We start from the raw sequence: 17,111 nt of genomic DNA on the forward strand, positions 1-17,111 counted from the left end.
TACATTTACATGCCTATTTACATGCCTATTAATGCCTATTAATACACTGTTGCACATAGAAGGCTTATCAATAAACTGCAATCTTTAAGTTTGGATTCCAATATTGTTGAATAGGTAAGGCAGTGGCTGAGTGACAGGCAACAGAGGGTTGTAGTCAATGGAGTATATTCAAAGCATGGACTTGTCACCAGTGGGGTACCTCAGGGATCTGTACTTGGACCCATTCTCTTTAATATTTTTATTAGTGATATTGTAGAAGGTCTTGATGGTAAGGTGTGTCTTTTTGCTGATGATACTAAGATATGTAACAGGGTTGATGTTCCAGGAGGGATAAGCCAAATGGCAAATGATTTAGGTAAACTAGGAAAATGGTCAGAGTTGTGGCAACTGACATTTAATGTGGATAAGTGCAAGATAATGCATCTTAGACGTAAAAACCCAAGGGCAGAGTACAGAATATTTGATAAAGTCCTAACCTCAACATCTATGGAAAGGGATATAGGGGTGATTATTTCTGATGATTTAAAGGTAGGTAGACAATGTAATAGAGCAGCAGGAAATGCTAGCAGAATGCTTGGTTGTATAGGGAGAGGTATTAGCAGTAGAAAGAGGGAAGTGCTCATGCCATTGTACAGAACACTGGTGAGACCTCACTTGGAGTATTGTACGCAGTACTGGAGACCGTATCTCCAGAAGGATATTGATACCTTAGAGACAGTTCAGAGAAGGGCTTCTAAACTGGTTCATGGATTGCAGGATAAAACGTACCAAGAAAGCTTAAAGGAACTTAACATGTATAGCTTGGGGGAAAGACGAGGCAGGGGGGATATGATAGAAACACTTAAATACATAAAGGGAATCAACACAGTAAAGGAGGAGACTATATTTAAAAGAAGAAAAACTACCACAACAGGAGGACATAGTCTTAAATTAGAGGGGCAAAGGTTTAAAAATAATATCAGGAAGTATTACTTTACTGAGAGGGTAGTGGATGCATGGAATAGCCTTCCAGATGAAGTGGTAGAGGTTAACACAGTGAGGGAGTTTAAGCATGCGTGGGATAGGCATAAGGCTATCCTAACTATATGATAAGGCCAGGGACTAATGAAAGTATTTAGAAAATTGGGCAGACTAGATGGGCCAAATGGTTCTTATCTGTTCTTATCACATTCTATGTTTCTATGTTTATAAAATAGCTTGATTTCCTGTTTAAAGAATCACACTAATAATAGGCATTATGTAATTCACCGATAAGAATTACATGAGAAGAGTATGGTTGTAATTATCAATTAAAATACTGTCAAATTTTCAGTGGCTTTGTTTATTTGCCCCATTATGTTGAAATCCTGTGTAGAATGTTTGAACATGGGGAGATTTGTTTTGTGTGAGGTGGAGGGCACACTAATTTTATTCAATTTTACTACTTTACGTTTTGAAATTTTGCGCTATTAAGAACTTTGTGCCCAGGGCAGACGCGCTGTCCATTAAGGGTAGCATATTGTGTTTGGTGTGTGCTGACACCAAACACAGAAGTCACACAAAAGTACCTGATGAAGGAGAGCATTCTAGCTGTCTGACTGGCAGTCCAAGGAAATGGCCTACATACAGAAAATATATATCTATATATTTATCTCCAGAATTAAACATTTAAAAGAGGCTAAAGGGACAGCATAATTGCACCATAACCACTTTAGCAAGATGTATTTTTAAAAGTTCACCCTGGTGTCCCTTTAAGTATTTTCCCCTTTCTTATGGAAGTCTATGTATAAATTTAGTGTCTCCACAAAAAGTGTCAGATGGTTTATACCTCATATTTTTTTCTTCAAAAACAAGTTTAACATCTACAAGGAAAAATCAATAATTCTAGGTGTAGACTAGTGAACAAATCCTTTTCACCTGCGATGAACGAATCACATTCCTGTTAATTTACACCTAAACAATTGAATCCGTTGCGTAAATCCAGGACGGTTCGATTAGTTCAGGTGGAGAATAAAGGGACTGGGTGTAATGTGTGTGTGGGTATGTGTGTGTGTGTGTGTGTAATGTGTGTGTGTGTGTGTGTGTGTGTATGTGTGCAGTGTTTGTATCTGTGTGTAGTGTGTATCACACTACATCCCCAGCACACACAGACATATACTACATCCCCAGGACACATAGACATATACTTCATCCCCAGCACACACACAGACACACAGGGGCGGACTGACCGGTCGGGCACTTCGGACATGGTCCGAGGGCCCGGCCGGGAGGGGGGCCTGCCATCAGGGGGCCCGGCCGCCCCTTTAAATGCTGCAGCCGCCTGAGCGCTCTCTTAAGAGCCTCAGGCGGCTGCAGCTTCTCACCTCCCCTCCCCTGTAGCTGTGCGGTCCGCGGTGCCCGGCCGGAGTGATAGGAAGGTGCTCAGTGTGCACCTTCCTGTCAGTCCGGCCGGGTACAGGAAACAGAAACTTCTGTTCCGCGCGGAACAGGAGTTTCTGTTTCCTGTACCCGGCCGGACTGACAGGAAGGTGCACACTCAGTGTGCACCTTCCTATCACTCCGGCCGGGCACCGCGGACCGCACAGCAGCTCGGCCACGCTACAGGGGAGGGGGTAAAAAGAGAGTGGGAGGGGGGGGGTGTTAAAAAGAGAGTGGGGGGGTTTAAAAAGAGAGTGGGAGGGGGGGTTTAAAAAGAGAGTGGGAGGGGGGGTTTAAAAAGAGAGTGGGAGGGGGGTAAAAAGAGAGTGGGAGGGGGGTAAAAAGAGAGTGGGGGGGTAAAAAGAGAGTGGGGGGGGTTAAAAAGAGAGTGGGAGGGGGGTAAAAAGAGAGAGGGAAGGGGGTAAAGAGGGAGGGGGGTAAAAAGAGAGAGGGAGGGGGGTAAAAAGAGAGAGGGAGGGGGTAAAAAGAGAGAGAGGGGGTAAAAAGAGAGAGAGGGGGGTAAGAAGAGAGAGGGAGGGTGGGTAAGAAGAGAGGGAGGGGGGTAAGAAGAGAGAGGGAGGGGGGTAAAAAGAGAGGGAGGGGAGTAAGAAGAGAGGGAGGGGGAGTAAGAAGAGAGGGAGGGGGAGTAAGAAGAGGGGGAGAGTAAGAAGGGGGTAAGAAGAGAGTGAGTAAGAAGAGGGTGGGAGTAAGAAGGGGGGTAAGAAGAGGGGGAGGGGGGGTAAGAAGAGGGGCAGGGGGGAGTAAGAGGCGGGCAATTGCCCCCTCCCCTGTCCGCAGGCACCGTGCGGGCAGCCGGCAGGGGAGGGAGGAAGAGAGGACCCGGGAGCTCAGCCTGCAGCTCCTCTGGGTCCTTCTTGCGCGAGCACAGATCGTTGCCGCGGTTACACACACAGACAAACAGTTCATCCCAAGCACACACATATAGAGACACTGCCATTGCAGAAGCATATATGTTGTGTGTTTTTTTTTGGGGGGGGGGGGGGGGGGAGAGGGGAGGTGCTGCAGTTCAAATATATCTGAATGTGCAGTGTTTTTAAGCAGAAACAATGCACATCCAGACTCCTACCACCATGACCACTTCAAATCATTAAAATGGTCATTGCTTTTGGAGTAACCCTTCAAAATAAAAAAAAACAAATTGTAAGCTTGTATATCTTAAAGGGCACTAATGATACCTAAAGAACTTACAGAAACACTTTGTGTGTAGAGTGTGTCCTTTTTTTTTTTTTTTTTTTAAACAAAAGGTGAAGATTTCAATAGAAATTGGTATTTATATATTTTTGAAAATGTCACCATGACACATCTTTCTTGGCTGTCAACCAGAAAAACTGTCCTGTTACTTCCTGGTTTGGTTAGCTCAGTGAAGCTAAACTGCGAGGCACCAACTGCCCAGAGCACCAGCCTTGCAAAGACTTCTCATTGAGCTGCATTGGGAAGTCTGCGATTGGACAGCCACAGAAAGTCTGGGTGGGATTAGAAGAGGAGGGCTTGTAAAGGCTGCAGACAAGAAATGTGCAGAGTTTGAAAGCTGTTTTAGATTAAATGAAAATAATGAAATAATACATAATTAAGTGCATTCATCTTTTTGTTTGTGGTATATCTACTCAACTGTTATTTGATTTTTTTTGGAGGGATCCTTTAATAGTCTTTGTAGGATACATGTCCTACCCTAATTGTACAGCGCTGGGGAATATGTTTACGCTTTATAAATGAAAGTAATAAATAATAATTATAAATCACAGGTCCTTCCTTTAAGGGAAGTTCCCCTAATTTATTTTCTGTCAGCAAAAACATTCTCCCTGGCAGCCATTGGGTTAAACCCCAACCTCTTCGTGCCTGTTTTGTGCAGGGAATGTAGTGCATGTTGTCCCAGCTCTCTGCAAACCCAGGGCTGGGGGAGGATACACTAGGAGTAGAATCAGATTACACATCCTGCCTGGGAAGTGGAGTCTGACTCACTCACAGCAAATAGGGGAGGGGGGAAGGTTGGTTACTCTTGCTAATACTCACTTTGGATCTCAGCAGATCACAACAGGGATCTGGGCAGTTAACAGCTCCCCAAATCAGGATTTCGGCTTTCCCCTGGTTTTACACCGGACCATGTGAGGAGGGACATCAAACCATGGCTGACAGGTAAAAAGGGGCTAACTAGGTAGTTTGTTGCAATACAAGTTTCACTAAGTTCTATTTGGGAGCTGGTGGGACACACACACACACACACACAATGTGAATATGGTCTTGCTATGTGTGACAAAGCACAGTAGGATGTGCTACCATCATCCCATAATTGGGATTTTATTTTCAGCAAGGGGGTTATGTGGACTAACCAATGTCCCAAAAGGATTTAATTTGCAAACCGCATTAATAAAAGTCTTTGAGTATTAAACTTTCTAAGTGTGTTTGCTGCACCCACAGTGGACACTTATAAACCACAGAGTTACTGACCGTAAATGTCACCACATTAGTTGTGTTTTATTCAATGAAAAGTTTAACCCCTTAAGGACACACGACATGTGTGACATGTCATGATTCCCTTTTATTCCAGAAGTTTGGTCCTTAAGGGGTTAAGATAGTGCAGATTTAGCTAATTTTAATTTTTGTAAAATATATTTTAAGACTTCTACATGCTGCAGTGTGTCTGTTTAATGGTGTGTTTATTTAGGTAATTGTTTATTAATTAAAGTTGTTATTCATAGATTCTAAAGGCTGTTGTATATTTTAGGGTATGTAATATGGAGTATATCGTTTATAAAGCTTGTCTGATGAAGTTTTGAATGGAGAAATGATCCGTATACCTTGTGTGTAACATATACTCAGAAAGTAGTCATTGGTTGTGTGTTAGATGTTGTTTGCTGTCCTTGTGTCTTCTAAGATCTACCAAAGTGTGTTAATTGTGTTATCTTGTCACGTTCAGGAAATTAGATTATGTGAACTTTTCTTTTGTTTAATAAGCAGCAGTTATTAGGGTGTGTGAAAAGCTTGTTTAAAGACTATATTATGTGTGGTGTTTATTAAAAACGTTATTATTATATTCGAGACGTTATCATGTTTAATGTTAAAGTGCATATTGTAGGTTGTCGTAGAAAGTGAATTATTTGTGTCTGTTAGTCCACCCATTGTACAGTGCTACGGAATTTGTTGGCGCTATATAAATAATAATAATAATAATATATATATAATGTCTGTTTACAGGAAGCAGCTACTAGAATTTGGGGTGTTTGTTATTGGCTAAATGCATTAATTGGGCTAATGTCCAATCCATCCTTTCATGGCTAGAGTGTGATTTTATTGGTGTCTGATAAATTGCAGTTTTTCTGTATTGACACATGTAGTAAGTTGATTGTGTATTTTGGCTTGTTTACTAGGTGTTGTGCTGCCCAATTCATTTTTGTTTGTTGTTAATTCAGGTTATGTTAATATATAGGACACTGCTTTTTTTTTTTTTTCTAAATGCAAAAAAATTTACAAAAATGCGTAAAAATAATTGATATCTAATGAAATTTTACTACATTCAATAAAAAAAATAAAGGTATCAATTTTTTTTCATAACATGCAATTTTTGGCATACTTTTACCTTGTCCTGAAACACACCATTTTTAGTTTGACCACATCTTACTGTTAAATATTTACGATCTGATTAAACTAAAATAACTTTTTATTTATTATATGTTATGTCATGGTACTAGGTAAAAGTTGTATATAAGCCGTCCCCAGTAGCATTACGCTTATAATTTACTATATTCTGTGGACACCCTTCTTAGTATATTTATTTACAAAAAAAACAAACAAAAATAAAATATGTACTTTATTGTAGACTACAACTGTAGAAGCGCGGGCCCTGTTGTTATGCCATAAATGCTTCATGGTGGCATGCAATTGATGAGAAAAACATAAATTGAAAAAAATATCTGAATGGGAGCAAAGACCATTAAGGTCCCATCTTAAACAAGTTTACATTAACAATTTAGACATAAACCAGATTAAATAAAGTTTTTCCTCATATGAAGTTTTCAAAACAAGATGGCCGCCTTGGGCAGCCTGCTTTTATACTCTTTGAACATGTATCTTAGTTCTAGCAGTTGAGGCTATAATGGCAGTCAGTGTATTGAGAGGTGTTTTAATCCGGTAGAGTTGGGTGTATGTCAGGATGTGTATTTCTCATTATTTAATAATTATATTAAGACAGTTAGAGAGGTAACACAATACCATAACTCCTTGTTATGTATATTGTAGCCATGTGGTTGGCTGTAGGTGGTGAAAGATAGCAACCGCTTGGGTCAAATTCTACATGTGGGATTTTAATTTCATCTGTGAATGCAGCAGCTGCAAAACTCAATAAATGAAAGGAGTGTAAAACGTCCCTAGGATGTCAAGACAGTTTGTTATTAAACAGGCATGGCTAATCTCTTTTACTCCTGAATTTAATTATATCACAGTTTAAATAGTGCTGAATTCCACCCTCTTTTTTTTCTCTCTTTTTTTTCTTCCTTCCTTCACTAATTACTTTGTAGGCAGGTATTGTGAGAAAACTATTTTATAGATTGTGAGCTCTTGTGATCAGGAGTTACGTACAAAGCGTTTAATAATTCATGTACACAGGCCAATTTGAGCATCTAATGAATAATATAATAATATGACATTAAGTATTTGCAGTAACATGCTTCTTGCTTTTCTTATGCAAGGAAATCAGCGTTATTGGATAAAGAGATTTTTTTTCCCCATTTGCACGTCTTTTGTCCTATTTTGTGGATTCCATTGATTTAACATTTAAAATATGTTTAGTCCATGTGCATCCTGTTTAAAAGCGATGCTTTATTTGCTGTCTTTACACTGTAAAATTGTTTAAACCAGGACCCTCATTACCTACTGTTCCTATTTTGCCGCAAGGTAATTGCATGTTTTGTTTGACCAGGATATGTGGGTGCTTTATAGGTAAACTGAAATCGTAATATCAGTCAGAGTATATAATAAACAGACAGAGTTAATAATTACAACTCAGTGTTATTCTATCTACATATCGGTCTTAATGATGCCAGTAAGGATTGTCCGCTGTCTACACTGGACACTCAACTTCCGTTGAGAAAATACACATCAGGCATTATTTACTCAACCAGCATTAGAGACAGGGGGAAATGCATTTTTAGGTCAAAATAGCCAATTTGTCAAATTTCTCAATTTATTTTTATTATTGGCATAAAGAGGATTCGGAAAAAGTTAATCCCAAAAACTCTTTCATTATTGACGGCACATTATTCAAAATCAATATTACTTAAATCTAGTTGTTGTTAGACATTAAATTAATACATTTACTTAGACACGCCTGTAAAATATTTAATATGCTACTCGTCAGATTTTTTTTTAACCTGTGGCTTGTCTAGACCTGTCTGTAACGCATATGTTTAATAAAAGTGCTTATTTCGCATACTGGACAAATGTTTCCTCTGTTTAGACACCTGATTGTTCTGATTGGACAGCAGGTAGCCAATCAGCACTTGATAAGTAATTAACCAAACATTTTGTTTGTACACAGTGCGGCACTAAAATATTAGACGTCTGAGTGACTGCCACTAGAGGTGTTACTAGCCACTGCCTCCACTCAGAAAAGCCTGCAGGGACAGGCTATAGACACCAAAACCACTACATTAAACTGTAGTGGTTCTGGTGGCTATAGAGTCCCTTCAAGTAAGTTTGTGACTTAAGTGATATTAAACCATGGATGTCCTAATTCATAAAAATGTTGGGTTACAACATTATAAAACTTTTATAACCTAAATACCATTTAGCATGCACATGATTTTGTTATTGCGATTCCACATACTGTATATGAATTAATTTGTCATTACAAATGCCATCTAGTTATTTTTACCAGCAGTTCATTAACAGCTTAACATAGGGCCAATAATTATCCCAGTAACAACATTGCTGCAAATGAACTTGGCACACACAGATCTTCACTTTGGAAACATTTTTTTAAAACAATACCATAACTGGTTAACCATAGTTTGATTTAAACCAGAATCATCGTTCTTCCAAGTAGAACATTTACTTTTGTTCTCGAAATATTGTCTGCTTCTGTTCCTTGTGGCTTTGGGCTGAATTTCTAGTAGCCAATAGGATTTAATATGCTGCCAATATTCCAGTATTATTATTATTTTTATTAATATTATCATTGCTGCCATTTCTAAAGCGCCAACAGATTCCATAGCGCTTTACAATATTATGAGAGTGGGGGGGCAGTACAGTGTCAGTTATCGATTGTATTATTATTTTTTAATACACAGTAAATACTCCTGTACAGACAAGAATCATAATTAGGTTGACATTGCGTATGATCTTATATGCGTGGGTTACTTTAATAAAATTATTATATACTACTCTGTAGGCCATTGTTTTCTAATCCATGGTTTTGGACACAAAACTGTGCCCCCCTTAGGACTGATGCCATATGAGTGTTTTGGATACATGTTGAATAGAAAGTTTAAAAACGCCTGTTGTAAACATGTAAACAGTGTTATTTACATACCTCCCAAGTGTGTCTATTTAGGGCCTAAATTCCTTTGTCCCTCTTTTCTCTCCTAATGTCCCTGTTTTCTAGGAGCTCCATATTGTTGGTGTGCCTGAATGTGTAACACTGCTCAACAGCAGTTAATACTTGCAATAATGTCTTTAAAGGAACACTATAGGGTCAGGAACACAAACATGTATTCCTGACCCTATAGTGTTAAACACACCATTTAGGTGACCTGCCCCCTTAAAAGTAAATAAAACTCACCTTATTTCCAGCACCGGGCGGGTCCGCTGGCGCTTGCCCCGTCCCCTTGGTGACATCGGATTTACCAATTTTTAGCCAATCCAATGCTTTCCCATGGGGAAAGCATTGGATTGACTAAAATCGGCAAGGTGGCGGGGCCAAACGTCATTTTGGCCAATCAGCACCTCCTCATAGAGATGCATTAAATCAATACATCTCTATGAGGAAATGTCAGCTGCGTGGGGACGCTGAACGGTAGAGCTGCCTACTGTACAGCACTGAGCCAGGAAGCACCACCAGTGGCCACTTGGAGGTGTCCCTAGGGGCAATGTAAATACTGCATTTTCTCTGAAAAGACAGTGTTTACATGAAAATGCCTGAAGGGAGCGATTGTACTCACCAGAACAACTACATTAAGCTGTAGTTGTTCTGGTGACTATAGTGTCCCTTTAAACTTCAATAAATGTGTTTAGAGATAAGTATGTGTAAATAAGATACATCGTTCTTGTTTTAAATTACATTTTAATTGCACAGATTTTTATTAGTAAGTTACCTAAAATTTCTCAGAATAGCCTATCCCATGCCACATCCGAACTCAACACTCAAGTGCTCCGTTCAAGGTGTCGGAGCGTATGTATTCAGATAGACCCTACTGACCTGTTGACGAAGAACTGAAATCAGTTGGCAACTGATAAGAGGACCCTTTTTTTGTTGTCACCAAAGCAATATTGTATGTAGTTTTTATGTTTGTGCCTGGGGTGTAGGTGAGGCTCTGAATTGCGTAGGTAGGGGAGATCAGTTACTTAAGTCTTTTTGGGAATCTCACCTTAATTTATTTCTTTTCAGGAGTATGATAATTTTAAATCCTGCAAGGGAAGTCTTTTTAATGAACTCCCCATAGACAGTGATAAGTGTCAAGGAAATAAAGGTGTGTATGATAACCTTTATGTGGAGTATATTCGTTTGCTTTGCATAGTACTTAATTAATAAACACCCTCCCCATTGCACAAATGTGAACTAACACCTGTGTAAGGACAATTGAAATAGGTGTCAGGTAGGAGAGGGGGAGGGATAATTGATCTATTTTAATGCTAATTTCCTATTCAAAGTCATTTAATTCTTGGGTCAAAATAGACAAATTTTAAAATTTCTTCAAGTTAGCTGTTCCCAGCTTGGTGTCGTTTTTTTGGTTTTTTTTTTACCTAAACTGTGCAAGTCTTTGGACAGTTCACATCAGTTCAGTTTTGTGAGTAGACCTGTGAATGTCAAATGCACACCAGTTAATAATCTGTTAGGGTTACTTGGAATTTAAGTATGTATTTTTGGTACATAACAATTGAATAGTCGGTTGCCAGGGAGGAGTAGACCAACTGAATGGTTGCCAGGGAAGACAACTAAATGTATAAATAAATAAAGTTTCTTTTAAGAAAAAAATCTTAATGCATTCGGAATGCATCTTATGAAAACATAGAACGGCTAAATTCTGGAGCGCAGACAGCCGATCTGGTTAGTGACAATCACTCATTGCTCCTGCAGTAAGAAATGCTCAATTTCACACAAATTCACACAAATTCAACATAGGAGATCTTATCTAAGTCTCTTCTACAGAGCAGTGAGAGACCTCTTCAGCCTCTCTCTATTGAAGGTAACTACTGTATTGGTGCTTTACACTTTGGTACACTTTTTTTAGACTGCTATGTAAAACATTAAACCTAAACATTATTTGAAAAAAATAAAGGTAGAGTTACCATATTTTTTAGAGTTTAAACTGGGACCAATTTGACTATCACCAGACGCGGCACCGAAAGGGGTGTAATACACCCGTTGGGGGTACAGATATACCTACACACAGAGATTCACATACACATTGACACACACACACACAGATTCACATACACACTGACACACACACAGAGATTCATATACACACTGACACACACACACATAGATTCACATACACACTGATACACACACAGAGATTCACATACACACTGACACACACACACACAAATTCACATACACACTGACACACACACACAGAGATTCACATACGCACTGACACACAGATATCCACACATATACAATGACGCACATACTGATACACACACACACACACACACACTGATGTACACACATATACAATGACACACACATACTGACACAGATACGCATACTGAGAAACTGCAATGTTTTGTAGGGTTAAAGGGACACTATAGTCACCAGAACAACAACACCTTGTTGCATTTGTTCTGGTGAGTATAATCATTCCATTCAGGCTTTTTACTGTAAACAAGCAGCAACAAAGTGGAAACCACATTCAAATAAGCATATAATTGAAATACAACCTGGAAAATATATCCAAAGTTGGAATATTCTATGTGAGAATATAGTAAAATCTGGAATGATAAAGAATATATATCATAGCGTAACACAATTAAGATATAATAGTGAAATGTGAAGCAAGTAATGAACTCACAAACGAAAGTGTAAATCAGGCCTCTCACCCCCCTGGGGTATATGCAATATTGGACTTGATAGTAGATCCAAACATAGAAGTGTCTTCAAAGAAATGGATAAAAAGAGCCATACATGGTGAAGTATATATAAAAGGAATTTATTGGTTACACTTACAGACATAAAGTAGTGGTAAGCATGTCTCCACTCTCAGTGGAACTGGAAGGCAGTGTAGAGATCACAAGCACAAATCCAATTGGAGCAGCAGAGTACAGGAACAATAAATGAATATAAAACAAATAAAATAAGAAACAATACAATAAGTCTTGGACTTATTGTATTGTTTCTTATTTATTTGTTTTATTTGTGCAGTACTGCCATTCAGTGTCTCCACCCTCTGCATTGAAACAGTGAATGTTCCTCATAGAGCTTCATTGATTTAGTGCATCTCTATGAGGAGATGCTGATTGGTCAGGGTTGTGTTTGACTTGTGCTGGCTTTGCCCCTGATCTGCTTCCTTTACAGTCTCTGTCAATCCTATGAGGAAGCATTGTGATTGGCTCAGAACAAAACTTCTGATGATTAACCCCTTAAGGACCAAACTTCTGGAATAAAAGGGAATCATGACGTGTCACACACGTCATGTGTCCTTAAGGGGTTAAAGTAGGCAGGTCAGAGGCAGACAGGCGCAGAGCCAGCAGCTGCAGACTTGAATATAAGTTAGATTTTACTATATTTAGGGAGGCAAGAGATGACCAAGGGGGCTAGATGGTGGTTTTAACACCATAAGGTCACGAATGCATGTTTGTGTTCCTGACCCTATAGTGTTCATTTAAAATGACAGAGATGTGGCACAGAGACCCCTTGATTGAGTTTGTTGTTTTCGTGCCTATAGTATCCTTTCAATTTTGTGTCCCTTTAAGCTAGTAAGAAAACTTTCTTATATAGCATGCTAGCCGTTCTAAAGAACGTTTCCATGCAGTTCTCTCGCAGTGCGCGGCTTGCGAGGTGAATATGATCTAGGTTACAGGCACGGAGCACAGGTTACAGCTTGAACAATGAATACATTGTCCCAAAGCCGTCTTTACTCAGCTGTTTTATACATCAAATCTCGTATAAGTGATACACTAATTATTAAGCTGCTCACACAGCAGAGTAATAAGTGTTTTGGTTTCAGTGATTGAAATTGAAGAATAAAACAGGTCTTTTGATTGTAACTCACAGTGGAACATTAAGCGGAGGGGGGTGTACTGTCTGTTTAATAAGTTGATTCTTTTTACCTGTGTGAGTCAGACACATCAGTTGCAGCTGGCCTGTTGAGTCTTGTCTGTACGATACACCTCTTGCCTAAAATATGTGCTGATTTTTTACATTAGATAATCACACTACAAATACAAATTTTAGGTAGAAGAAAAAGAAAAAAAAAACAGCTGTGTGTGTTTTCACCTAATTATCAACTGTTCAAAGGGAATTGGGAAAAAGCCATTAGCTTGTGAAGTAGCCCAGGAAATAGATTGATGGTTAACAAAGCGGGATTATTACTTCTTTGCAACAAAAAGTGATGTGGTGGGGATGATGACAAAGCCTTCCACTCCTTTTTAAAACTTATTCACAAGACTCGTAGAAACTGGGTACCTTGTACGTCTTTTGTAATTATATGATTTTGTTTTTCAAGCAAATGGATTGTTCCGTGGCTTCGAACCAATCTCTGCAAATGTAAAAGAATCCTGTTTACTACAGCTGGTATCTCTGTCCCAGGTCCATTTCCTTTGCTTGAAGAGTACTCCACACATTTACAACCCTTCCTGTAACATACTGTTTCCTGTTATGGACCTCTACCCTAATCGGACATGAAATATGGTGCCCATCACTTTGTATGATATGAGTTCTGTACCAATTCCTATTCCCTGTTTTTGTCTTTGGTTTGTTCTTTGTTTGGCCTTCGGTAGTTTTAATTTTTATTTTTACCTAAAGTTTCAGTAATTAGTTTAAAAACTTGGACTCTAAAGTATAACCCAGGCAATTAATATAAATAACTAAGCTAGGGTTTTAACTATTTCGTAAAGTTATTTAAAATTGCAGAGATTTTTGTGTCACTCACTAGGAGTCAAACCATGTGTTATTAGTGACTTTTTCCGGTGTGTGTGTGTGTGTTACTATATTCATTGGGTATTTTTGGATGGGAATTCCCACCTGAATTTGTGCGGTTGCTTGTGTTTGCAGAAGTGACTTGCAATTTTTAAGGTACTTAGATGGGATTTCCATTTTGAAATTCTGGGGTGCTCTGAATTTGCTGGGAAGTTGTGTTGATTGTTTACATGGGGATTCCCACAAGAGATTGTTGGTGTAATTCTACTGGCTTACTTATTGAGTATATTATGACTTTACTGCATTGTACATGTCAACATAAAATACCTCTTGTTTTGTTATCTCTGTATCTCTAATCCAACAGTCAGCTGACAATGGAGCAAATCCCATCACATCATGATAGTCCTGTCATGAAGGTGTTCAGATAACATCGTTTTTCATGCTATCACAAAGTTATGGAATTGGCCCTTTGCTTAGCACAATAAACTCCTCACATAATGGGACTATCAAGGCTGTTTGTTACCACCTGTTATAATGCATATCAAGCTGGAGGTGAATGAGAAATGTCAGCCTGAATCTGGACTTCAGTTGAAACCAACAGATGAAGCACTGACTATGCCTCTATGACATAGCCAGTGTAGGAATGTGTAATTTCCATAGGATTTAATGATGGCTGGTTCAAGAGCTGTGTTAATTCAAATACAAGATGATTGTGGCTGAGCTGCGCATGCACAAGCGTCTCCCATTAATTTCAGGGAGGTGATTAGGAAATGCACAGCTAAGAGTGTATAAATACATTCACACAGCTGCCTCTAACAGGCAAATCAAAGTAATGTTAAGGGGTGTTCTAAGCACCATAACCACTTGAGCCTGTTGTAGTGGTTATTGTGCTTATAGGGTGTAGTCACCTTCCCCTGGTTCTTTGTCAGTTTTCGAGAAACTGCAATGTTTACACTGCAGGGTTCAGACTGCCTCTTGTGGCTGTCTCTCAGATAGCCACTAGAGGTGCTTCCTCGATTTACACACAGTTTAATTCTGTGACACGATGCTGGAAGCCCACAAACACTCTTTGCACGAGGATGTCCAACATCTTGAAAATCAAGTCAGTGCTTTACCTTTAGGAAGGCCAAATGAGCGTGGGGTGCTTGCCGCGCATGCACATTAGGTTCCGCCCATCACTGATGTCGGAAGAGACGGAGTGAGATACAGCAACAAGAGACCTTGCCGCTGGATTCAGGTAAGGGATAATAGATGTTGTATTTCTAACACTATGTGTACCTTTAACTCCTAAATAGCAGGAATTGAGCATTGAAACCGCAGGGCCATGATCTATATGTTAAAAACTAAGCTTACGTTGTTTTGGTGCCCTAGTATCCCTTTAAATCACTAAAAATGATATGCCACAGTGCACATCTTTCCATTTGACATCCCCTCCAATAGCGTACGTTTTAGCGTACTTTGGTCCTCTGTGGTTTAGTGGCTAGAGATAGGGTTTCCCAGCGTACAAACCATCTGATCGCGAACAGCGAGTGGGCAAGTGGATGCTTAGAACCCTGAACTTATATCTTTTTTTGTTTTTCTGTTTCTTTCTGTAACTGTCTACTTTTCTTTTCTAAAAATACAGCGTTAACAAAGCAGAATAGTTGTGTAACTTTCATGCATATTTTTGAACTTCTCTTTATGTAAGAACTTCCATGTTACACAGAAGCTATATCTTGTCACTAGTCACATTATGCCGTACTGTGGGTTCGCTACTTCTGCATTCCGTGTTGAGGATTCTTTTACAGAGCCATTGAAGCTGGATGGCTGGGGGAGGGGCGGATTGTGTGTATAACAATGTGTACTGTCTGCGAGGTTTAGGGAAGTGGAAGATTATTTGTGGACAATTGGTCTCTGTGAGGGAGGAGCGGCGCTAACACCATCACAATGGGAAAGGACCACAGACAGATGTGCCTTCGAATGATCTGTTTTATCATTCTCCTCCAGACTGTTCTTATCTCCTATTCCGCTTTATATCTGCATTAAATCATTTATTCACAGTGGGAAAAACAGATAAAAAAATTACCAGGAGTTACTCTAGGCACCTTAACCACTACAGCAGGGAGTAGGCAACATTCAACACTCCAGATGTTGTGGACTACATCACCCATCATGCTCTTAGAACCATAATGCTGACATCATGGAAGATATAGTCCACAACCAAGTGCTTAACCATTCCCTACAGCATGTGCTAGTGGCTTTGTTGTCAGGAGTCCATTGGCACTTTCTCACTGTTAATAGGGGTTTTGAAAGTGTTTAAGCTTAACTGTAGATATCACTTAAGCTGAAATTCATATTTTTCATTAGCAATATCCGATTATTCCAAGTTCGGATGCCATTCATGTGGATGAGCGATGTAAGTTGAATTGACTAGTAAAAGGAATAATTGAATATAACCAGTGATTTTATTTCTACAGGACATTCATTGTATAGCTCCAATTAAATACTTACGATACATAGTCTAGAGATGTTTTCCGTGTCACATTATCTGTATAGTAAAATTAATGATTGCAGGAGTTATATGTTTATAGATTCTAAGTAAACCCCATTTTTGTTTCGAAAGGGTATCCTTCCTTTTCCTGCTATTCTCGTCTGGGCATTTTCTTTTGGTTTTTCAGCAGTATAGAGAACTGAAAGTGATTAGTCTCGGTTTCTGTGCTGTGCAGTTGTTAGCAGAGTTAAAAATACCTTGTTTGTTTAATAAAAACAATATACACGGGTAGTCTGTTCAGTATAAACCACAAATAAACACACCCGCTCGCAAAGACAATGTCTGCAAATTTATACTCCCTTATGGACATTTTCTGTCTTTTCATATTATGATTTGTGCATATTTTCAATCTCCGATCAGCCTTGTGTACATTCTTTCTTTTTATTCTTCACTGTAGAGGAGTTGGACAATTATGGATTTTTTTTAGTGCTTTGTTTTGTCCGTGATTGGTTTTCCCATTCATACCCTAAACTAGATTCACAGCTGTCACTGACACTACACTGTAACCTGCCAATTGGCTCAAAATATCTTTAAAGCTGTGAATCTGTTTTTATTTTGGTTACATACAAGTGGACCTATTGTTATGGTCTGTTGACCCTATCATACGCTAATGGCATTTCATACCTTCCGCTTGTCTTCCCATGACTCATTGCGATAAGGATGGATGGCGTATTTCAGGAAACAGTCAAACACCTGTGTCCATTAACGCATTACGAATGATTGTACATGGCCCAGACACATCTGCGGACCTTATACATTGGCAAACTTATACAATAACCGGGCCTCTAATGTTGTATACTCAGCAATTTCATATTTCCGCAAAATGTGTCCAATGCGTAAAGGAGATTAAAATGCAATTCACCCCATCTC

General features: G+C 39.1%; 1 protein-coding gene across 1 annotated transcript in view; it reads left to right on the forward strand.

Moving 5' to 3' along the window:
* The first annotated feature begins 4,402 nt into the window (after positions 1 to 4,402).
* LOC134611665 (rho GTPase-activating protein 39-like) overlaps positions 4,403 to 17,111 on the forward strand; it is a 92,326-nt gene continuing 79,617 nt past the window's right edge. The window contains exon 1 of the mRNA XM_063455778.1: positions 4,403 to 4,551. Coding sequence (XP_063311848.1) covers positions 4,541 to 4,551 — 11 coding nt within the window. The 5' untranslated portion in view covers positions 4,403 to 4,540. The remainder of the gene's footprint in view (positions 4,552 to 17,111) is intronic.

This window comes from Pelobates fuscus, chromosome 5 (genome assembly GCF_036172605.1).
Source record: "Pelobates fuscus isolate aPelFus1 chromosome 5, aPelFus1.pri, whole genome shotgun sequence".
In the NCBI taxonomy this organism is placed as follows: domain Eukaryota; kingdom Metazoa; phylum Chordata; class Amphibia; order Anura; family Pelobatidae; genus Pelobates; species Pelobates fuscus.